This window comes from Cynocephalus volans, chromosome 15 (assembly GCF_027409185.1).
Source record: "Cynocephalus volans isolate mCynVol1 chromosome 15, mCynVol1.pri, whole genome shotgun sequence".
NCBI lineage: Eukaryota > Metazoa > Chordata > Mammalia > Dermoptera > Cynocephalidae > Cynocephalus > Cynocephalus volans.
The window spans coordinates 31,397,132-31,418,171 of NC_084474.1; the positions used below are offsets into that span (position 1 = coordinate 31,397,132).

At 33.0% G+C, this 21,040-nt stretch overlaps 1 protein-coding gene across 2 annotated transcripts in view; it reads left to right on the forward strand.

Moving 5' to 3' along the window:
• Nucleotides 1–18,900, forward strand: part of CRISPLD1 (cysteine rich secretory protein LCCL domain containing 1) — a 39,625-nt gene extending 20,725 nt beyond the window's left edge. Inside the window, exons 2-14 of one of the 2 annotated variants that reach the window (XM_063079955.1) lie at nt 22–140; nt 912–1,044; nt 2,023–2,138; nt 2,849–2,949; nt 4,546–4,686; nt 4,863–4,923; nt 5,033–5,099; nt 5,305–5,435; nt 7,215–7,258; nt 7,354–7,426; nt 12,467–12,542; nt 16,216–16,346; nt 18,849–18,900. In XM_063079955.1, coding sequence (XP_062936025.1) covers nt 22–140; nt 912–1,044; nt 2,023–2,138; nt 2,849–2,949; nt 4,546–4,686; nt 4,863–4,923; nt 5,033–5,099; nt 5,305–5,435; nt 7,215–7,258; nt 7,354–7,426; nt 12,467–12,542; nt 16,216–16,346; nt 18,849–18,900 — 1,245 coding nt within the window. Of the gene's footprint in view, nt 1–21; nt 141–911; nt 1,045–2,022; nt 2,139–2,848; nt 2,950–4,545; nt 4,687–4,862; nt 4,924–5,032; nt 5,100–5,304; nt 5,436–7,214; nt 7,259–7,353; nt 7,427–12,466; nt 12,543–16,215; nt 16,347–18,848 lie in introns of those variants that run through there. The other variant, XM_063079956.1, reaches the window with a different exon arrangement.
• The last annotated feature ends 2,140 nt before the right edge of the window (nt 18,901–21,040 follow it).

Below are 21,040 nucleotides of genomic sequence, written 5' to 3' on the forward strand. Positions count from 1 at the left end.
TGTTTTTGTTTTAAATTGTAGACTTGGGATGTAGAGCTGGAAAGATCTGCTGAATCGTGGGCTGAAACTTGCTTGTGGGAACATGGACCTGCAAACTTGCTTCCATCAATTGGACAGAATTTGGGAGCACATTGGGGAAGGTATCTTAAAGCCCAGCTTTTTGTTTCTGAAAACATGAGTGATTGAAATGAAATGCTTATTAATTCATCATTGCAAATTTTCGAAGATTTAGTGTCTAAAAGAAAAGTGATGAAAAGACAAATAACAAAAAGCAAATAACATATCGGAACAATCAGCAGTTTTTTAAACTTATTTTTGTTTTTAATCATTGGTATATTAATAATGTAATGGGCATAGGTATTTAAGATTAATGACTTACACAAAAATATTTTTTTACCAAATCTTATCAATCTGTGTCATGTTATTTGGTTTTACATTTTCTCCAACTTTACTCATTCTTTGTGATTATTTTCTTTTTTCTTTTTTTTTTTTTTTAATTTTATTTTGTCGATATACATTGTGGCTGATTATTGCTCCCCATCACCACAACCTCCCTCCCTTCTCCCTCCCCCCTCCCCCCCAACAATGTCCTTTCTGTTTGCTTGTCGTATCAACTTCAAATAATTGTGGTTGTTATATCTTCTTCCCCCCCCCCGTTTGTGTGTGTGTGTGTGTGTGTGTGTGTGTGTGAATTTCTATATTAATTTTTAGCTCCCACCAATAAGTGAGAACATGTGGTATTTCTCTTTCTGTGCCTGACTTGTTTCACTTAATATAATTCTCTCAAGGTCCATCCATGTTGTTGCAAATGGCAGTATTTCATTCGTTTTTATAGCTGAGTAGTATTCCATTGTGTAGATGTACCACATTTTCCGTATCCACTCATCCGATGATTATTTTCTTTCTAACAGATATAGGCCCCCGACGTTTCATGTACAAGCATGGTATGATGAAGTAAGAGACTTCAGCTACCCATATGAACATGAATGCAACCCGTATTGTCCATTCAGGTGTTCTGGTCCTGTATGTACTCACTATACACAGGTATGTTTTGGTTGTGTTTATACTCTCTTCATTTAAACTGAGTATAACTATGGGAGAACTTAGGCTGCTGAACTTGTGTCTTTCTGATGTCATTTGGTATGGTTAAAAATAAAACAAAACGTAGATGGCTATTGATTATGTGGGGTAGCCTTACAAATTTCTATGAACACTAAAAGTAATTATCACCGAAAAATGTCCAAACATCTACTTAAAAGACATTATTTCAATGTTTTCACGTACAAAATGTTTTTAATATGGACCCAATAATTGTATATGGAGAGAAATTTACCATCTTCAGTCAAAGTTTTAATTCAAAGAATAAAAATACGGTTTTATTTATCAGTGACATTCAATATTTATATGTGTGTAGCATTTTTTTTTATATTTAGTGTTTATATTTGGTATTGGATATATTCTAAACTTCTAAATCAGACAACTAAAGGCAGATTCAGTTAGCTAAAGCTCACCAGTTATCTGTGTTTCTATGACCTATTGTAAGTGAACATAAAGCAGACTGATGGTTCTGTATGACTTTGTGTGTGACAAAATTAAAGCATCATCAAACTACTTAATAAGTACAGTGAAAAGATTGTGTTATATAAGAAATCTGAACACTTAAATTTTCAGTACTTTCTGTTTAGGATATGAAATTCTGTCCCTTTTTAGGCAAGTTTCTTCCTAGAAATATTAATATGACATTTAGGTTTGTGAGTTACTAAAATAACTTCTGAGTTATTTAGTAATTTTGCATTTGAAAATGTTTACATTTTATAGCCAGATGTGGTTATTTACTTGTAGATATCTTTTTAAAATTAGGTTCTACCCAAAGTCTCAGGGGAAATATCCTATTTGCTTTTGCTTTTTATTTTGAATGATAAATGTTGGTTCTCAAGTTCAGCTTTTTTACATTTTTCTCTGTTACGTTGTTTTATTTCATCTCAGCCTGCTTTTTCTGAAACTTTCTTTTTTCTCATGTAGGTGGTATGGGCCACAAGTAGCAGAATAGGCTGTGCCATTAATTTATGCCATAACATGAACATCTGGGGACAGATATGGCCCAAAGCTCTCTACTTGGTATGCAATTATTCCCCAAAGTAAGTAGACAAACTACTTTTGCATGTAAGTTTTTCTTAACAACCTGAAAGTACCTGTATATTCCTGATTTTTCTTATTTTCAGTGTGTGTTATTGAGAAAAGAGTATTGTATTATTTCAGTTTATATAATATGACAATTATAGTTGCCTAATGCATAAAATCAGTGCCTAAAGTGAATATGTAATTTGAAAATATGATCTTTGCGAGGACAGGAATCATATTTTTATCTTCAGTTTTATTCGCCAAGTCATTATATTCCATACATATTTAATAATTTTGATTTTTCGGAGATTAACACCTATAGATGAATGGAGAAATGCATTGATTTTCATCTGTATAAAAACCATTTGAATGATTACACTGAAAATATAACACAACTGTACTTAGTGTCAAATTTAAGTCTAAGATCTGTTTTTATCAAAACAAAATAGAATAGAGGTAAATATCCCCTAGCAAAGTTTGGTTTTCTGCAGAAGTTTGATTTTGTAATTCTTAACACTATATATAGCAAATTACTTTGAAAATTTCAAAAAAATTAGGCAGTAACTATTTAAACATATTAACAAAAAGATTCTACTAAGCTATATAAATGTCTTAAAGCTACACACCAAAATTATTACTTAGAATATTCTTATTATAGTAATGTTTGCAATGTCTTATAAATTATGCAGTTAGACTACCTTTTAATAGAGTGGATCATGTCTTTAAGGGGAAACTGGTGGGGCCATGCCCCTTACAAACATGGACGGCCCTGTTCTGCTTGCCCACCTAGTTTTGGAGGGGGCTGTAGAGAAAATCTGTGCTACAAAGGTAAGTGCTATTGTGTTGTAACATTCAATTTTATTTCTATTTTAATCCAGCTTATACATTAGCTTGTGTATAAAAAAAAAAAAAAGCCAAAAGTACATTTACTACATGAAAAGTTTCCAGAACTCTACTTCAAATATTTTGAATAAACCATTTTAAAATATTTATGTTATTGATAAGTCTGTTACACCAACATATATTTAAAGTTTCATGATTATTTCAGATAACCATTTCAAATTCTACTTTGAAATCATCCCAAAGTGATAGAATATTTATATTCTTAACAGCCAACTTTATATATTGTTGACAATATGTATGTGTGTGTATATATGTATATTTCCATAACTTATCATTTTTGAAGGATTTAGCAATTTAACGCAGTGTATTTTCAGCGCTTTAAAAGTTTATATCAAAATACTTCTCTGTATCTTATTGAACCATGCTTATGAATTATAGGTATTCTATACTTTTCACTGCAGACTATACAATTTGTCATACCAAAATAACAAAAAAAAAAAGTTCTGCAAAACTTACGAAAGTAGTGCTCTCAAATGCATTTGATATTCTAAAAAAGTGAATATAAGCATGGAATCCTGTTTATTGCGCATGAAAAGTGTATATGATAAAGCTTTGTGAAAATTCATGCTCTTGGGCATGCAGATGAACATTTTTTACTGCCTTGTACATTTTTCTTAATGATGATTAATGAAGGTTAATGTAGACTATGTGTACTAGAAAATATTTCAGTAAATGCAGGTTTTTTTTCAGTGCTCATAAAGAAATGTCTTTCTTTCCCTTAATGACTGAATACTCATTAGCTATAATGAGCAGACAAGATGCAGCTATGTATGTCACTCTACCCCCCAAATTCTAGCCTATTTGCCTCTTCACCAATGACCACTATATTTTACTTAGAACTGACTTTCCTCTGACTTCACACTTCCTTCAAGTTCTTGGACACTCATGAAAACAATGCACCTCTCCAGAACATGCCATTTTCAAGCTCTTTATGTAGGCCAATGTGGGGTAAAGAAATTAAATTCAGAGTTTGAAATTATTATCTTTTGTCAAATTTAAATTTCTGCCCCTTGGATTTCCTCTTAAAAGAGAAAAACTTTCACATGGAAATGGGTATTGTAGTAAATAGCAAGGGTATGCCAATTGTTCTTTAGACTGAATTTCCACTTGGGGGAATTCTAAATGTGATCCTCCTGAAAATATTAAGAGTATGTTTTCATTTGGGAAAACAAATTCAAATTTACCAAGCCCTGACTTGTTAGATCACCGTGTAGATTTCATGTGTCATTATGAAAACCAAACACTGATAACGTTGAAATACAAGTAAAGTTTAAAAGTAAATCCATTGAGTATTAGCCAAACACAAGCATAAGTGAATCAAGTGCCTAAAGGCTTATGTGTATACTTCAGTTACCTCAATGCAGTACATAAGATCACCACTTTAAGCCAAAACCTGTGTCAAAAAACTACTGATTTTTCTAGTTTTAAATGTTAATAGGCATATAAAGGTTTATCATTATTTAATAACTTGTGCACATATAAAATGGGACTCATGTTTTGTAAATCCATTCTCTCTAACAGAAGGGTCAGACAGGTATTATCCTGCTCGAGAAGAAGAAACAAATGAAATTGAACGGGAGCAGTCACAAGTCCATGATACCCACGTTTGGACAAGATCAGATGATAGTAATAGAAACGAAGTCATAAGTACACAGCAAATGTGTAAGTCCTCTGCATTATTTATAAAAATTTTAAAGTTTCCATAGATGGCATATCCACCTATATTTTATTAATTTGAACATTTTTAGAATGGATAAAACTTGTCATTAGGCTGTATATTACAAATTAGCAGGTTTTACATTATCTAATATTTTTATTTCGTTTTGTTTTGCTTCTAGCCCAGATTGTTTCTTGTGAAGTAAGACTAAGAGATCAGTGCAAAGGAACAACCTGCAATAGGTAATATTTATTATTATTCTCAAAATTATCTGATGAAGCATAAGAAATATTTTCATTTCGTATTGACATTGAGAAGAACTGAATTTTGTTCCCGATTACTTTCATTTAGGTATGAATGCCCTGCTGGCTGTTTGGATAGTAAAGCTAAAGTTATTGGCAGTGTACATTATGAAATGGTGAGTATCGAAAGTGTAATTATATGGGAATATAGTCCTTCCATATGATATTTGATTTTTTAATGTGAAAAATAACTTTTTTATTAGTATAAATATTTTGCTCAGAAATGTTTATATAATTTAGTGTCAATTAAGTAGGAGGTAGTAGTGTCCTATGCTGAACTCTAATATTTTAACATCCTTTTATTTCCTTTTTTCCCCCAAGCAATCCAGCATCTGTAGAGCTGCAATTCATTATGGTATAATAGACAATGATGGTGGTTGGGTAGATATCACTAGACAAGGAAGAAAACATTATTTCATCAAATCCAATAGAAATGGTGTTCAAACCATTGGGTAAGTACCCAAATGGAATGATCTTTTGGACCTTATGATATTATAACAGTGAGCTAACACATTGTTTTAGAGCAAAGTGTAGAAGAATTTAACTTACAAAGTTGCTAATTTCCAAAGTTCATTCAGCTGTGTAATATCTAAGGCAAAAAGAATAAAAAGCATCTAAATTCAAAGTTGAGCTCTTTTGCTTCAAAAACTCTAAAACTCCAAAACTCCAAAATTTGAGTTTCATTAAGAATGTATAAATTTATAGTTAATTCCCATTGTAAAGCAATAAATTTTTTAGCTGTGACAGAAAATACCCCAGAGAAGCCTAATTAATTTGCATATTCTTCCTGCCCTGTTTAGGGAAAATGTCTTATTTTATGCAGCCATAACTTTATTAATAAGATAAGTTAGATTAATAGGTAAAAGAGCATTTTGAAAAGTTCTCTAGATATGTAATAAACTATGTCATCTTCTTTTGTCCATTTAAATGTATTTTAATCCAACATAAAAGCATCGATTAACTTTTGAAATGTTTCTCATTTTAAGTATTCTAAATACCTTATTTTAAAACACTGCCTTTTTATATATACTCTGTAGAAAGTAGAAAAATGTTGGCTTTTGAAATATCTTTGTAGTGTCTTTTTTCTTCTGAGTATAAAACTGGACTTTATTGAACCTCATAAAGAATGCCTTTTCTTAGGTAATATGATAAAGTCTCTTTCCTTGTAACTATACAGTCGCACGAAACTCCACAGTAGGGTTAAGTGAGAATTCATAATTATAAAAAATAATTTATTAAAAACTCTTGCAGATTTGCAGAATGACCTCCTATGTATACAATTTTGTCCAAAGGCTTGATATGTGGTTTTCAGCCATTAGCAATAAGTCTCCTTTGTAAAGTTTTTATAGAAATATTTATTTATATTTATTATTATAAGTATTTATTCAGCAAAAGGTATTGACTACCTTCATTAAATAATAAATATTAATGATTAGCTTTGGTAAACCAAACACTGTGTGATGACTTAAAGAACACTTACCTTATTATTTATGTTTTTTCTTTTAAATTTATTTAAAGATTATTTAAGGATTATTGAAATTTTATGCCTTTAGTCCTGAGCTAATGTATTCAGATGATGTACCATGTTAAATTGCCATCACAAGCCTTACCTTTAGCAAGAGATGTTTTTCTGAAAATCTGTATATCCATAGACCAATTAAAATTTTGATACATAATGGTGTACCTAGCCTTATATTACTATTTTTTTTAATAATGTACATAATGAGAAGCAATTCATTTATTTATTATAGACATTTTACTCTATAGATAGTAAGGGAAACAAAAAATGAAGAATGCCTACTCCCTCGAGGCACTTACTATTTTCTAGTCTTTTTACAACACTGCCTTGTATTTACTATCGTGAAGGATTAAATAGTTTGTGGTTCTGCAGAGACAAGGAATTAATATTTAAGAGTTTTAATTTTGATAAGAAACAGATATGTAGATACAATGTGTATTGCTTTATGCTATTATCTGTAGGTTTTTGAAATTGATAATGAAAGGAGACCACCCTCTAATATTAAGAATGGTATTGATTTGGTTGATACATGAAGGTAATATGGATTTAGCATAAAATAGATGATGTATTCCGACGTCACTAGTTATCTACCTATTTTAATCAAAATGGTTAAAAAGAAATAAAATACCTGTAGACCTTAAATCTATCAGGAATTATGCTGATACTGATGCCTGTAAGAAAATGATTGACATTTCTATCTTTTTGTCTTCAGCAAATATCAGTCGGCTAATTCCTTTACAGTCTCTAAAGTAACAGGTTAGCACAATTTTTTCATCTTATTTTCTTACTACTATGTAGCATGGCATTGCTTCCAAAAGATGTGCTTATTGTTTTGTGTTTTACTTCTTCAGTTCAGGCTGTGACTTGTGAAACAACTGTGGAACAACTCTGTCCATTTCATAAGCCTGCTTCACATTGCCCAAGGTAATTTTTGCTAAATTTCCTCATTTTTTTTTTTTTTTTTTAAACAGCAAATATATGCAGGGCTTTGATCCTGTGATAACTTTCCTTTTGCCTAAAATTCTGGTGTCTCTAGGATTCAGAGTGTGTGATCTTGAACTGCTAAGCAGGAGGGAGCAGTGGAACATCACAGATTATGTGTGGTCCAGGTCTGCTGGTGGACTCTCTCCACATGCAGAAGTTCTTCCTGCTATTCCAAACTGAGGGGCTGGCTGATTTGGTTCCTGATGAGGACTGTTTTCCTGGCTTGCAGAAGGCCACTTTCTCTTTGTGTCTTTACATGTGGAAGAAGAAAGAGAATGCACTTCCTTGTGTCCCTTCTTATAAGGACACTAATCCTATGAGATAAGGTCCCCTCCCTTCTGACCTCATTTAACCTTAATTACCTCAATAAAGACCCTGTCTTCAAATACAGTCACAGTAGGGGTTGGGATTCAGCAGATGAATTTTGAGGGACAAAAACATTCCGTCCACAACAAATCCTTTCAACAGAAACTAAAATATGTAATTCTTATTTTTTAACATTGTTATCCAGTTCCTAAATTAGATCAGTCTACTTGCAGTTGATAAGTCAAGAAGCCCATCTTTACCTTTCTTTTATTTTTGTTTTGTGTACGCTCTTTTAAAAAATTATAATGGAATTTATCTACTATGAAATAATGAGAAAAATGCTTCATTTGTCTTAGCCAACCTAAGATGAAAACTGGTAGAAGTGCTGTGGCCATAAGCCATATTCAGTACATAGGAAAAGTGAAGTATGTCCCTACACATCGAGTCTTAGTTCTATCTACACTATTTCTAAAAACTACAAATGAGATTTAGAGGTATAATTGTAATTTGACAAAATATATTTACTAAAAAATTAAAGGAGCTTAATTTTTATGGAAAAGTTTATTTACTTTGGAAAAACCTCATTACTTACCCTTTTAACACTGAAGCAGTATTTTACTTTAAAGAATGGGATTGTTTATTTACAAGATAACAGAAGAATATGATGTTGATATAACAATTGAGAACTTCATTTTCTGTCAGTAGGGAGTTCCTCAATTGCAGTTGTGATATAAACAATCTGTTCTTTCACATGTGAATAACTAACTTGTTTCCTCTTAAAAAACAGATCTTTTTGTGTATAATATGAGAATACTGTTATTAACTTGGTACATGTTGATTTGAGAATTTTCAAATTCTTCAGCACATGTGTTACTGAAATCATCAGATTATAAAGTGTGCAGGATGATTTCACGGTCCCTTACTGTGTGAAGTAAATCATATACTTTTTTACCATTGGACCACAAATTAATTATGTGACACCTTGTTTTTGTTATAAAGGTATATTCTACTGTTACTAGAACTTCACGAATTATACTCTTAAAGGCTCAGAGATTTGATTAAATCATGGTTTGTTTTGAAATTTGAAAAATTTTATAGTATTTTTCTTTCAGATTTCTCAAGAATCTATACTTACAGATTGTAGTTTTATAGGGAGAAAGAGACATATTTCTAGGTGAAGTGGTAAATCTTAGCATCATGATATGTGAAAAAAGCAGAAATTTTAAATTATACATTTATAAATATGTATTAAATGCCTACTGTATATACCAGTATTATGCTAGGCCTTATGGCAGCCACGTGACTGGGTTTATAAAGCCAAATAATAAGGATAATCTCTGTGAAGCATTCCACCATAAAGCTTCCCTCTACTAGATGCTTAATAAATGGTAATTTTGTATCTCTAAAATAATTTATATTAATTGTATTAGTCCATTTTTGTTGCTTATGACAAAATACTTGGAACTGGGTAATTTATAGAGAAAATGAAATTTATTGCTTATAGTTTCTGATGCTGGGAAGTGCAAAGTCCATCTGGTGGTGGCAGCAGTGACCCAGGGTCTCACATTGCAAGATGGTGGAAGCAGAGAGAGCAGAGAGAGAGAGAGACAGACTCTCCTCTCCTTTTAAAGCCCTGAGAACCATGCCCCTGACCACCATTTGTAATCCATTCACTACTGCTTGGTTGTACAATCCAGTCATCTCTTCAGGGCTCCATCTTTCAGTTACCATAATAGGACTTCCCACCCTCTTAACAGTCACAGTGGGGGCTAAGTTTCTAATACATAAAACTTGGGGGACACAATTCAAGCTTCAGTAGTTTTGAGGGGACATGATTCAATCTACTACATCAATATTGTTCCAAAAGAGAAAAGTCATTCAAGTAAAATATTAATAAACATGTTCCCTATTTCTTGGCTTGTTCCAGGAAGGTGAACATCCAAAAAAGGAAAATCATATAAATTTTAAAAGTTTAGTTTTTGCTTTTAATGTCACCAATAAAATAAATGTATGTAAATAATAATTTATACATAATTTTGACCTTAAGTGGTCTGGAAAGCCCCTCTCCCCTTTGTGAAACAAAGGTTTTTTTTTTTTCTTATATAAAATTTTTAATAGCTTGATAAATTAGGCCATAATGATACTGCTTTTATGACAGTATATAACTTTCAGGAAACCATATGGCTGGTACATCTTTTTTAGTATTTCACATCTCTTAAATAGGTTCAAACAAAGATTATTCTGGAGAAAAAATGGCAAGGGCAAATAAATGAAAGGAAATTAGCTCAAAAAGATCATGAAGAAACAAGATATACCTTCATAGTCATATTCTCAAGAGGTTCCATATCTGGCAGGACAACCCAGAACAACCGTGTCTAACAATTATTTAGTGCCATAATCTTGTAGAAATTGTGTGTGTGTGTGTGTGTGTGTGTGTGTGTGTTAGTGGAAATTTTATCTTGCATATATAATATGTATAAATATATATATATATATATATATATATATATATATATATATAAATACTTAGGTGTTTAAAATCTGCTGGGTGCTCAAGATGTAAATGTAGGTGTCATTAAAGTGTGTTGGCATTTTTATTCAAAGTTTACAGGCAGATTGTAAGTAAAGGAATGTTTACTAGATCACTGCCTACCTTGTCAGTAGTATGTAACAAGGAGTTAAAACCAGAGATTAGAACACAAACAAGCAAAACCCTTCTCCTGTCTCTTGTTTACCTGAACTTATCTAGGGTAGAAACTAACATAACTTGGAGCTGCTGACCTTGGCCTTCTGCAAACCAAGTGCTAAATATGGGCAAGACAGAGATTGTACAGCATGGTCCTAAGGGCAGGACCAGTAGTTTTACAACCAGAGGATAGGCAGTGAACGCCCAGCAGTTCTCAAACTATGAGATCATTTTCCAGTCAATAAGACACCCTTCCTCCTGCAGAAACCCCAGACAGCATCTTTTATAACCATGAACCTTTTAATTCAGTTATAAAAACTCCAATTCATTTATTACATATATTTAAATGGTTTAGGTGTTTAGATGTTATATGAAGTATATATACTCTAGAGAGTAGAATGTTCTACAGATTTTAGAAATAAGAACTGTGGCAGTTTCTTAAAAGCTATCTTGAAGAACATCTGCTTCAATTGGCAAAGATAGTTTCCTCAATTGAAGTATGTTTAGAATGCTTTTAGGAAAATCATTGATGCCATCATCCACCAATGATTTTCATGTGGTTATTGTATTGAGAGTCTCATTTAATAGGTAAAATAAATTGTTTTTTCCAGTTTTCGTTTGTATTTCTTTTCAGAGTGTGTGTGTTTGTGTGAATTCAGAAAATTCAGTTGATTTTTTATAAAGTGCCACTTGACAGGTTCTTGACCTCTGGGAATGGATTTTTTTTTTTTTTTAGTATCGTGTGGTTTGATTAAACACATATCTGGCCTTATTTTAAAATAAAAAAGCTTTTAAAAACTTCATTTAAATGAGCTAAGCCAATCAGATATCAGTAAGGCAATGGGACATCTAATGAAAAAATATTCAAGGCAGAGAGAAAGAAAAGTGCCAAGGCCCTGATGCAAGAGCCTGTTGTTTTTGTTTGAGGAATAATCATTAGGCCGGTGTGACTGGAGCAGGGTAAGAAAGTGAAAAATGAATGGGGTATAAAGTCAGAGAGGTAATGGGGGGACAGAATAGGCAGGGTTATTGACTATTCTAAGGATCTTGTCATTTATTCTGAATGAGATAGAAAGCCACCAGAATATTAGGAGCAGAAAAATGACATGTTTGAATTTGTGTGTTTGAAAATAATTGTGTGAAAATAGATTGGAAAGGGTCACATTGAAAGTAGGAGATCGTAGGAGAGCTATTGCAGTAGTCAGACAACCGATAATAGAATCCACAGTTGTGGTGCTTGATGTGCTTAGGGATGCCCTGATGGGTTGGTTGTAAGGTGTGAGATAAAGAGAGGGATTAAGGATAGAATAAAGTTTTCTGTCCTGATCACCTGGAATAAAGGAGGTGCCATTTATTGCAATGGGGAGCCTACAGAAAGAACAGACCTTGGGGACAAGAGGACGAGATGAGGAATTTGCTTTCATATGTGCTGAGTTTGAGATGTTATTAGATCTACTTGGAGAGGTCGAATAAGCATTAGGATATACAGATTTGAAATTAAGAAAAGTAGCCTCAACTGGAGATGTAAATGTGGGAATCAACTTTTTATAGGTGATAATTAAAGCCACAAAAATGGATGAGATACCAAAGTTGTGAACATAGAGAAGAGAGACTACTAAATGTGTGGGGCAGATAATGATTCATTTTCCAAGTTATCTGTTTACTCAGTTCTACAGACATATTGGGTACCAAATTCTCAGGTACAAAGAGGTGCTTCCTGATGCTCCTTTCCATTTTGAATCCCCAAATTAGAAGGCTTCTTGACCAAATTTTTTTTAAAAATCACATTTGTGCCAAAAGAGGGAAATAGATAAAGTAAACAGGAGTAATTGTATCTGCTGCCTGGATTGTACAATTGACCTATTTCAGGAGAAAAAAAGAGAGGGGTTTAGAATGTTGAGTTTACTTTTGTATATGCATGTCTGTGGTTTCACTAATAAGAAAGACTGAAGAAACCAGCTTACTTTATATATGTGTTTGTTTTTCAGAGTATACTGTCCTCGTAACTGTATGCAAGCGAATCCACATTATGCTCGTGTAATTGGAACTCGAATTTATTCTGATGTAAGTATCCTAATTTATACAGCTGTCAACATTCATTATATATAAAAACAAATACACACATTTTGATGTATATGTGGACATTTATATACTGAGCAAGGAAACAAATTTTGTGTTGATGCATATATTCTCAGAAAAGATAACCATCAATATCAGTGAAACATTTATATCCACATGCAAAAATGAGTGCATAATCATTTATTTTGACTGAATTTTTCTTCATATCCTCCCCATGTGTCTTTTGTCTGGTACTTAATGTCTGGAGACATTCTTGTGAAAGAAAATGCATTTTGCTTTTCTTTAATCTTCCTTTAGGTTCTCCGGTATTTGGAGACTAAATTGGACATTAAGAATTTGTCAAACGTATAAACAATATCTTCACTGCCAAAAGGGCATTTGAAAAGTACCATAGAATCAAAAACAGGTGCTACCTGAAAATATGTAGAAGAGGAAGGTAGTTGAGGGGATGTCGTAACGACTTCAGTCGGATTGGACAAGGAATCTTGGTTGTGATGGCTTCAGTGTGGCCGCATGCTTCTTGAGCCAGGTTTGAAGGGTGGGTTGGTCAAGAGGGTTAGAGGACACATTCTAGGCAGGTGAGTGGCCTCTACAAAGACAGACACGGAGAGGAGAGTAATCATGCTGCATGTGGCATACCCAACAGCTTTGCTCATTTCTGAGCTGGTGACAATTGTAGCTAAAGGGGGCTGCAGCCAATTTACTCTGAATGACAGAGGCATCCAGTTCTGGAAACATGCAGATGGAGAGTCTGAAAGTACATGCTGATGAGTTTAGATTTTATGCAGCATACATTTAGAAACCATTACAGATTTCTGAGTCAGAGTTCAAACAAAAGCAAATGTAGGCACTATCTTCTTGATGCACATATTCAGTAGAAAACTATGAGAATTTGATTACATACAGAGGCCTGAAATATGTACATTACTACTTTATTTATTGGTGAGTTGATTTAGGTCCAGGTTTTTTTTTCAATTCAGCTTTCCCTTTGAAATTATTCTCCAATTCTAAGTCTCTCTCAGGCTCCAGATTTGCATTATTATCTGCAGCTTAAGTTTCCTGCTGGTATCTTTAATTCTCCAGTACTCACATTTGTGCTTTTATTCTTGTCTCTTTAAAATGCATCCTTTTCAAAATTTTTCTATCTGCCAAAATCATGGTCATTCTTCACATCCTAAATTATTGCCACTTTCTGGTGAGGTATATATATATAGCTGAATCTCCTAACTCAAGTATTAAGTTGTCCTCCTTTCAACCTTTGTAACCTTGCTTTTTCCTTTTAGCACTTAGCATATTTTATTAGATATTATGATTATCATCCTCTTTTATTTTAGTTTGTAAGTTTCTTGAAGGCAGCAGCTGGGTAATTCATTCATCATTTTTCATCACTAATTTTGATGTCTGCCAAGCTCTGAACAAGACAGGCTTGCTCCTGCCTTAACAGAACTTAGAGCATTACAATGACAACAGACATTTAGTGTCTACCTTGCACATAAATTTTTGTTGAGAAAATAAATAAGCTTATGAAGATTTCCAAAGAAATTATTCTTCTCAGATTTTCCCTTTAAGCACCAGAACTTTTCATTTTAATCATGCCAGATGAAAGTCTTTCAAAAGATCCTATGTACTTCTATACCTATAAACCATCTCTTACTAGAGTTAAGGTTTTGTTAGAACTTATATTCTGAGGTCATTTTATCTTCCTACCTCAGTGAAATGGGTAGATATTATGTATCATTACATAATCCTTTGAAGAGTAAACTGGAAACATGAAGATTATTATCACATGGTAAGTACAGAGTCAGAGATTTAGTCATTAATTGTCAGTCTTCTCAGCCCCTGCAGAATATATTCTCTTTGAATAAGGTTGATACAAAAAGGTGAAAACCAATCAACCAAGCTTCCTCCCTCCCTCCTTCCCTTCCCTTCCTTCCCCTCCCCTCCCTCTCTCTCTGTGTTCATTTATAGAGTTAGAATTTATACATTCTGTTGTTTTGAGCTTCTATTTATAGTTTGTTTCAGATTAATTTCTGCATTCTTTAAAAAATTTTATTGTTTTCACAGATAAATTATTCTTTCTTTGTACAATACATTAATTCTTATAAAGTGTGGGTATGAAAAGAAAATGTCTCCTGATTTTTGAACTCAGATAGGAATGCCTGCTGACTGCATAGTTGTAGGCAAAACAATAGTCTCGAAACATATTAAGTGCTTGGATTTAGTGAATGTTATATGTAAGCACTTTTGTTGCCTTGGGAAAAAATGCTGATAATACACTTTTAACAGAACAGGATAAATATGGAAATGTATATAGAATTATTTTTAATTCCATCCGTTATGAACAATATTGGGTGCAAAATTAATGCAATGTGGGACTTTAAATGATGAATAAAATGCTTCCTCAGAGTAAGGATTCGAGGTTTCAGATGAATGGTATTTTGTGATATAGCAAAAGCATGAACAGGATTAAACAGCTTGGCATTCAGGCTCTGTGATCTAATAAATGCTGACTGATGGCACAGAGTTCAGAGCACAGTAATAAAGCAAGGTCGTGTAAGATATTCATGCTTATGTGAACTTAAAAAAGCGTAAAAATCAGCCACATGTGCATAGAGATAAGAAAATAACACACCAGGGGGATCAAGAAGGACCCAGAGGGCTAGGAGGTAGATTGCTTTATACTGAAACAGTTCAAGTATTTCGTTTTGTGGGATTTCTTCATGCTATACTCAGTTATTGACAAATTTTGGTAGAGCATTTGGATTAAAGCAAATGTTAAAAATCTAGAGAAGACGTTAATGAGCCAAAAGAAATTATTTGACTTTTAGGAATAAGTAGTCTTAAAAATTTGAAAGTATTAGACCTGAAACACTAATTTTTTTTTTCTCCATAGAAATCCCATTCAATTCAGATTATAACTGGTACAATATAATCATAGAACTTTCCTAGTACTTCATTTCAGAATATTCAAACTAGAGTGATAGGTAGGCACTGCAAAACTAGGTAGAAATTATGATTGTCCTTCATTTTTTTCTTCTTAGGGTTATTCTTCCAGGCAGAATTTCTCTGTGTAGATTATATTATTTGATAGGAAAAAGCTCCCCACTTAATATATACCTTTATTATGGAAAAGGGGCCATAGAGATGTATAGAACTTTGGTTGAGTTGTGTATAAGTAAAAACTGAACATAAACAAGGTACAAATAATCCAGCTTGGGAACATTTAGCCCAAGTGACTCCAGTGTAGGCTAGCAAAGGCTAACATTTAAGAATGACAAATAGGCCTTGGCAGAAATAAAGGGAGCTAATTTGCTTTTTATTGCTTTGACACTATAAAAGCCTGTTTTTGTTTTTGTTTTTAATTTCTTTGCAAGTCAGAAAGCCTGCTGTCTGGACAGGACAAGTGTTCACTAGATTAGGTGTTGGAGGGCTCTTGCCATTGCAGCCACCCTTAAGTTCTGCCCTTAGACTTGCTCAGAACTGGCTTGACATTGTGACTTTTGAAACATTCCTTCATGCACAAGACATCATTCTGTAACTGCTCATGGGCTATCCACACAGAGGCAAATGTCAGCGACTTTAGTGCAATAGAGGAGTAGGCAGGGCAAGGTCAGCAGGAATTTCCTAATAATGGAAGGTTTTTTCCTTGCCTCTTCAGCTGTCCAGTATCTGCAGAGCTGCAGTACATGCTGGGGTGGTTCGAAATCATGGTGGTTATGTTGACGTTATGCCTGTGGACAAAAGAAAGATGTACATTGCTTCTTTTCAGAATGGAATCTTCTCGGAAAGGTAAAAACAAAGCGTGTGTGTGTGTGTGTGTGTGTGTGTGTGTGTGTGTGTGTGTGTGTGTGTGTGTGTGTGTGTGTGTGTGTGTGTGTGTGTGTGTGTGTGTGTGTGTGTGTGTGTGTGTGTGTGTGTGTGTGTGTGTGTGTGTGTGCCTTTGTATACCATCTACCACTTTATTTGTGATTGCTTTACAACGCACCCACTTTTATATGGGTTTGAAGTCAAGTGGCCGAGTGACTGTGTTTTCTTAGCACACTTGTGTAACAGTTGGTCTTCCAGGGATGGGAGAAGCTGCAGTACCAGAAGTGCCTGTCTCCTGCAGGCTTATAAAAATCAACATGAAAATCAGCTTACGGGTCAGAACCACTCTTTTGTTAATTGATCTTATAATTAGGAAATTTCTTTCATCCTGTTTGGATTTTCTAGATTAGTTTTTGTATTTAATTCTTTCTAGGTGAGCAAGGCACTGAATATTTCTCTAATCCTGTTATCTGACAAAGTATTTGACAAAAACAATGAGTCTGATTTTCCCTAGAACCAAATTCTTCTTTTGATTGGAAGTTGGATGCCTAGAATGATGTAAATGAACGCCTTTAGGTCATCTCATACTATGTAGCCCTCTAGTGTTATATATTTTAGTGATTTGAGAAAATTCGTATGACTTATTTTACCAACTATTAATAAACATTAAGAAAAATGAATCTATAGTTATTTTTAAAATTATTGGTACTTATGGAAGTAATACTAAGTTCCATTTAATTGTATAGATACAGAAAAATTCCTAACTTTTAGGTATTTCCTGAGTTCTTCAAAATTACCAATGGAGGGTCTATATATAGTAATTTCTGTAAAGGACACGAAAGTATGTGCTTTGCTGGATGTCTAGATTGCCTTCCATATAACCATCTGGGTGTCATACCTGTAAAAAGACAGACCTATATTTAACATCTATTTTCACATGGGACTACATCAAGAGACCATTGTTGAGAAGGTGACTTCTGTCTGTACAACCTGGTTCATGGCCTCCTTAAGCATATTGTATGTAAAATGGATTCTTGAGTTATAGAATCTGATATGCAGTTTTTATAAGCTAAACTGAGTAATGTGGTTTCATTTACTTTCTCATATTTTGTAGATTTATTTTACACCTAAAGAAGATATTCTAGTAAAAATGAGAATAATAGTTGTTTCTGAGTACCTACTATGAATATTCCAGATGCTAAACGTTACTGGGCACTCTAAGTATGTTAGCTCAGTTCCACCAATAGCCCTGTAATGTCAATTCTGTAAACCGTAATGTACATGTGTTTTAACCAGAGAGGTTAAATGATGTGCTGAAAGCCAAATAATTTGTAGATCTCAGAGCTCAGGATCAGCACTAAATCTGTAGGCTCAAAGATATGCATTTTTCCAGTACATCACTATATACAAAGAAACACATCAAATATGTCCACTTCCTAGGGCACTTAGTCAATCTGTTTCCTATAAATAAAAATGGCTTTACATTGGCCATAGGTTTTGTAAAAAACCTAGCGCACCTGCATGTTTGTGTTGGTTGTGTGTTCACACCTGTGATGTCTTTATTCTTTCCTCACTCTAAAGCTCTCTCACATGAATAAATATGTGAAGGGAATTGCACTTTGTCTCTTTCTTAACATTTATTGTGTTATCTCTAAAAGTCTTTTTTAATCATTAAGAAAATATAACTATGTACGAAAATGTAAAAGCTTCAGAAGTTTATAGTTGATTAGGATAAATAATGATTAATGGCATTATCAATGTTCTAACTTCTAGACATTTAAACCAAAATATACCTTGATTGACATTGCCAAATAAAATATAAACAACACAGAGTAAAATTTATGATTCTGCATTACTTTTAACTTCTGTTTTGAAAGTTCCTAAAGAATGAGATTAGATGCTCTGTATGTGTATGTATTTTTACATCTCAGCAAAGAAATTCTTAGATCCTTTCAGAATTGACCATTAAATTTCTTCACTAACATTTTCTTAAAACTATAGATGTTGAGCATTAATCTGTCAGATTTAGGAAATGATAATAAACTAGTCCTCTAGAGCACTGCCTAAGCATAAGCCATCTTTTTAACCTATAGTTAAAATTTTTAACCATGCAAATTAGTTGTAAATTTGAGTCTTAATATTCCCCCAGTAAAATGAAGTAACAGCTGCCTAACTCTGCTTTTTTAGAATCTAAGGAGGTAATATATAAAAATATGATCTAGAATCTGTGAAGCTCTAGAAACTACTATTGTTATCCTTACACATCTTAAATTTCTTGGTACACTTGCAGTCCAGCACACAACCAAGACTTTCAAAATTACATCATTCTCACTCAGGCTTTCCAATAACTATAAATTATAGTAGCCTAAGAAAGTTGACCATCTGGATTCATAGAGCTGCTTTCTAGACTGTCATAAGAAAGCATGATTTATTAAAAGGATTATATGTGGAGATGACTTCAATATATTTTTGTACTTTTTGCAGTTTACAAAATCCTCCAGGAGGAAAGGCATTCCGAGTATTTGCTGTTGTGTGAAATGAAACACTTGGAAGAGGATCATAAAGACTATTCCAAATGCCATATTTCTAAAGTTTGTATAAAACTGTAACATTACTGTACAGAAGATAATCAAGATAATCAACTATTTTCAGTCCAAAATAAGTGCCAAATGCATATAAGTCTTGATAAGTCTATAAAAGTAAACATGGGACATTAGTTTTGGGAAAATATTGAATATTGTAATGGTTTTGGAAATCCTGTGTTAAATATTGCTATATTTTCTTAGCAGTTATTTCTACAGTTAATTACATAGTCATGATTGTTATACATTTCATATATTATATGGTGCTTTGTATATGCCACTAATAAAATGAATCTAAACAATGAATGTGAATGGCCTTCAGAAAATCATCTGGTGCGTTTAAAAATGATCAACTCTAAAACTAAAACCTTTTTATCCCATTTTCCCCAGTCCATTGCTATGCCATTACCTGTTCCAAATAATGTCAAAATTTTTTCCACTATTACCTGTACAGTTTTTTTGTTCTATTAAGTTTAGGAATATAGAGTATTAAATCCTGATATTGCACTTCTTATTTTGTATAAAATAACCATTTAATATCCAAATGAATTTGTTAAAATGTTTGATTTCTTGGGCATGGACAATATTAAATGAAATAAAGTTAGAATAGTGGTATGAAAACATTCCTAGTGATCATATAATAAATATAGGATTAAGCATGAGCAGCCAGAGCTTTCTATGTATTGTTAAAATTGAGGTCACACATTTTCTTTTGTATCCTGGCAAATACTCCTGCAGGCCAGGAAGTATAATAGCAAAAAGTTTAACAAAGTTGAACTAATGTACTACATCGCCATTGCCACTGGTTTTCTTAATGGTAAATGACCTTGTGTATAAATGTTGCCTTATTATGGTACCTATAACAGTGATGAATTTGTTTCTATGAAAATGTATTGTGCTTTGAGACTAAAAATCTGTAAAATGTTACTTTTGGTAATTTCTTTTCCTGCTGGTGAATTTATTCTTTTCCTATAAACATATTAAAATTAATCATGTTTCAAAATACTATTTTCAGTTCCCTTTGCATGCTTATTTTGATTTAGAAATCATTTTAAGGCAAATTAACAAAACTATTATGTCTTCTAAATTTGGTTTATTGACATTAGTGTAAATAACATAATACCAGAAGTCTGCGAAATCAACCTGTTTAGGTCTTTGTGTGTGAAAGAGAAAATAGACACAGACAATCATATAATTAGAAGCATTATGGTAAGGGAGAATTTAGATAAACTGACAGAAATGAATTTGTAAAGTAGAAGGAATTAATCTGAAAAATAAAAAGTGATTATAAAAGAATTGACAAGACAATAAATACTTCAAGTATTTTTAGAAAGTAAATGAGGAGGAGTTTAGGAGCAGATAAAAAGGAGATAAATTACAAGCAGGGATCCGGGAAAGTAAGAAAGTTGAATAATACAAAAGAAAGAAAGAAAGGCAGGCTCACATAAACAGGTGCTGGAGAGCAAATTAGGAAGACACCAACATTTCATTATCATCTTCAAGCATTAGCAGGGAGTTAAATGGTTCAAAAAACAGGTAATCAAAACAATGACTTATGCATTCAAATTTTTAAAACTTAAAGCAGATTTTGAGGGAACAGTTTTTTCAAAAGATACACTACCACCTTCTTAAGTAGTGTGACTTTACTGAGATTCATCTTCTATTCCTCACTGCTCCCCTCCAATAGGAAAGCCCCATCAATTTCATCAGTATTAGGGTTCTTGCATTTGTTTCTAGTTTAGATCTCCTTCATCAGTTTCCTGTACTATTGCAATGTCTCAAACTGGAGCCTCCTCTTTGTGTCACTCTCCATTTGTTTTCAATGCATCCTTTTACATATATATATATATATATATATATATTTTTTTTTTTTTTTTTTTTTTACTGGAATTACTACCTTCCATGAGTTTCCATTGCTTAAGCAAACTAAACTCCCTTTTAAAAGTGTTCAAGAACCTCCATAGTCTTGTTCATATTGTTTACCTGTCTTCTACACAGGGTGTGGTGTTGGGCAAGCTGTTTAACTTTCTATGTTTCAACTACCTCACCTGTAAAACGGGACAAATCATATCTCAGAAGGATTGTCCTAAGAAT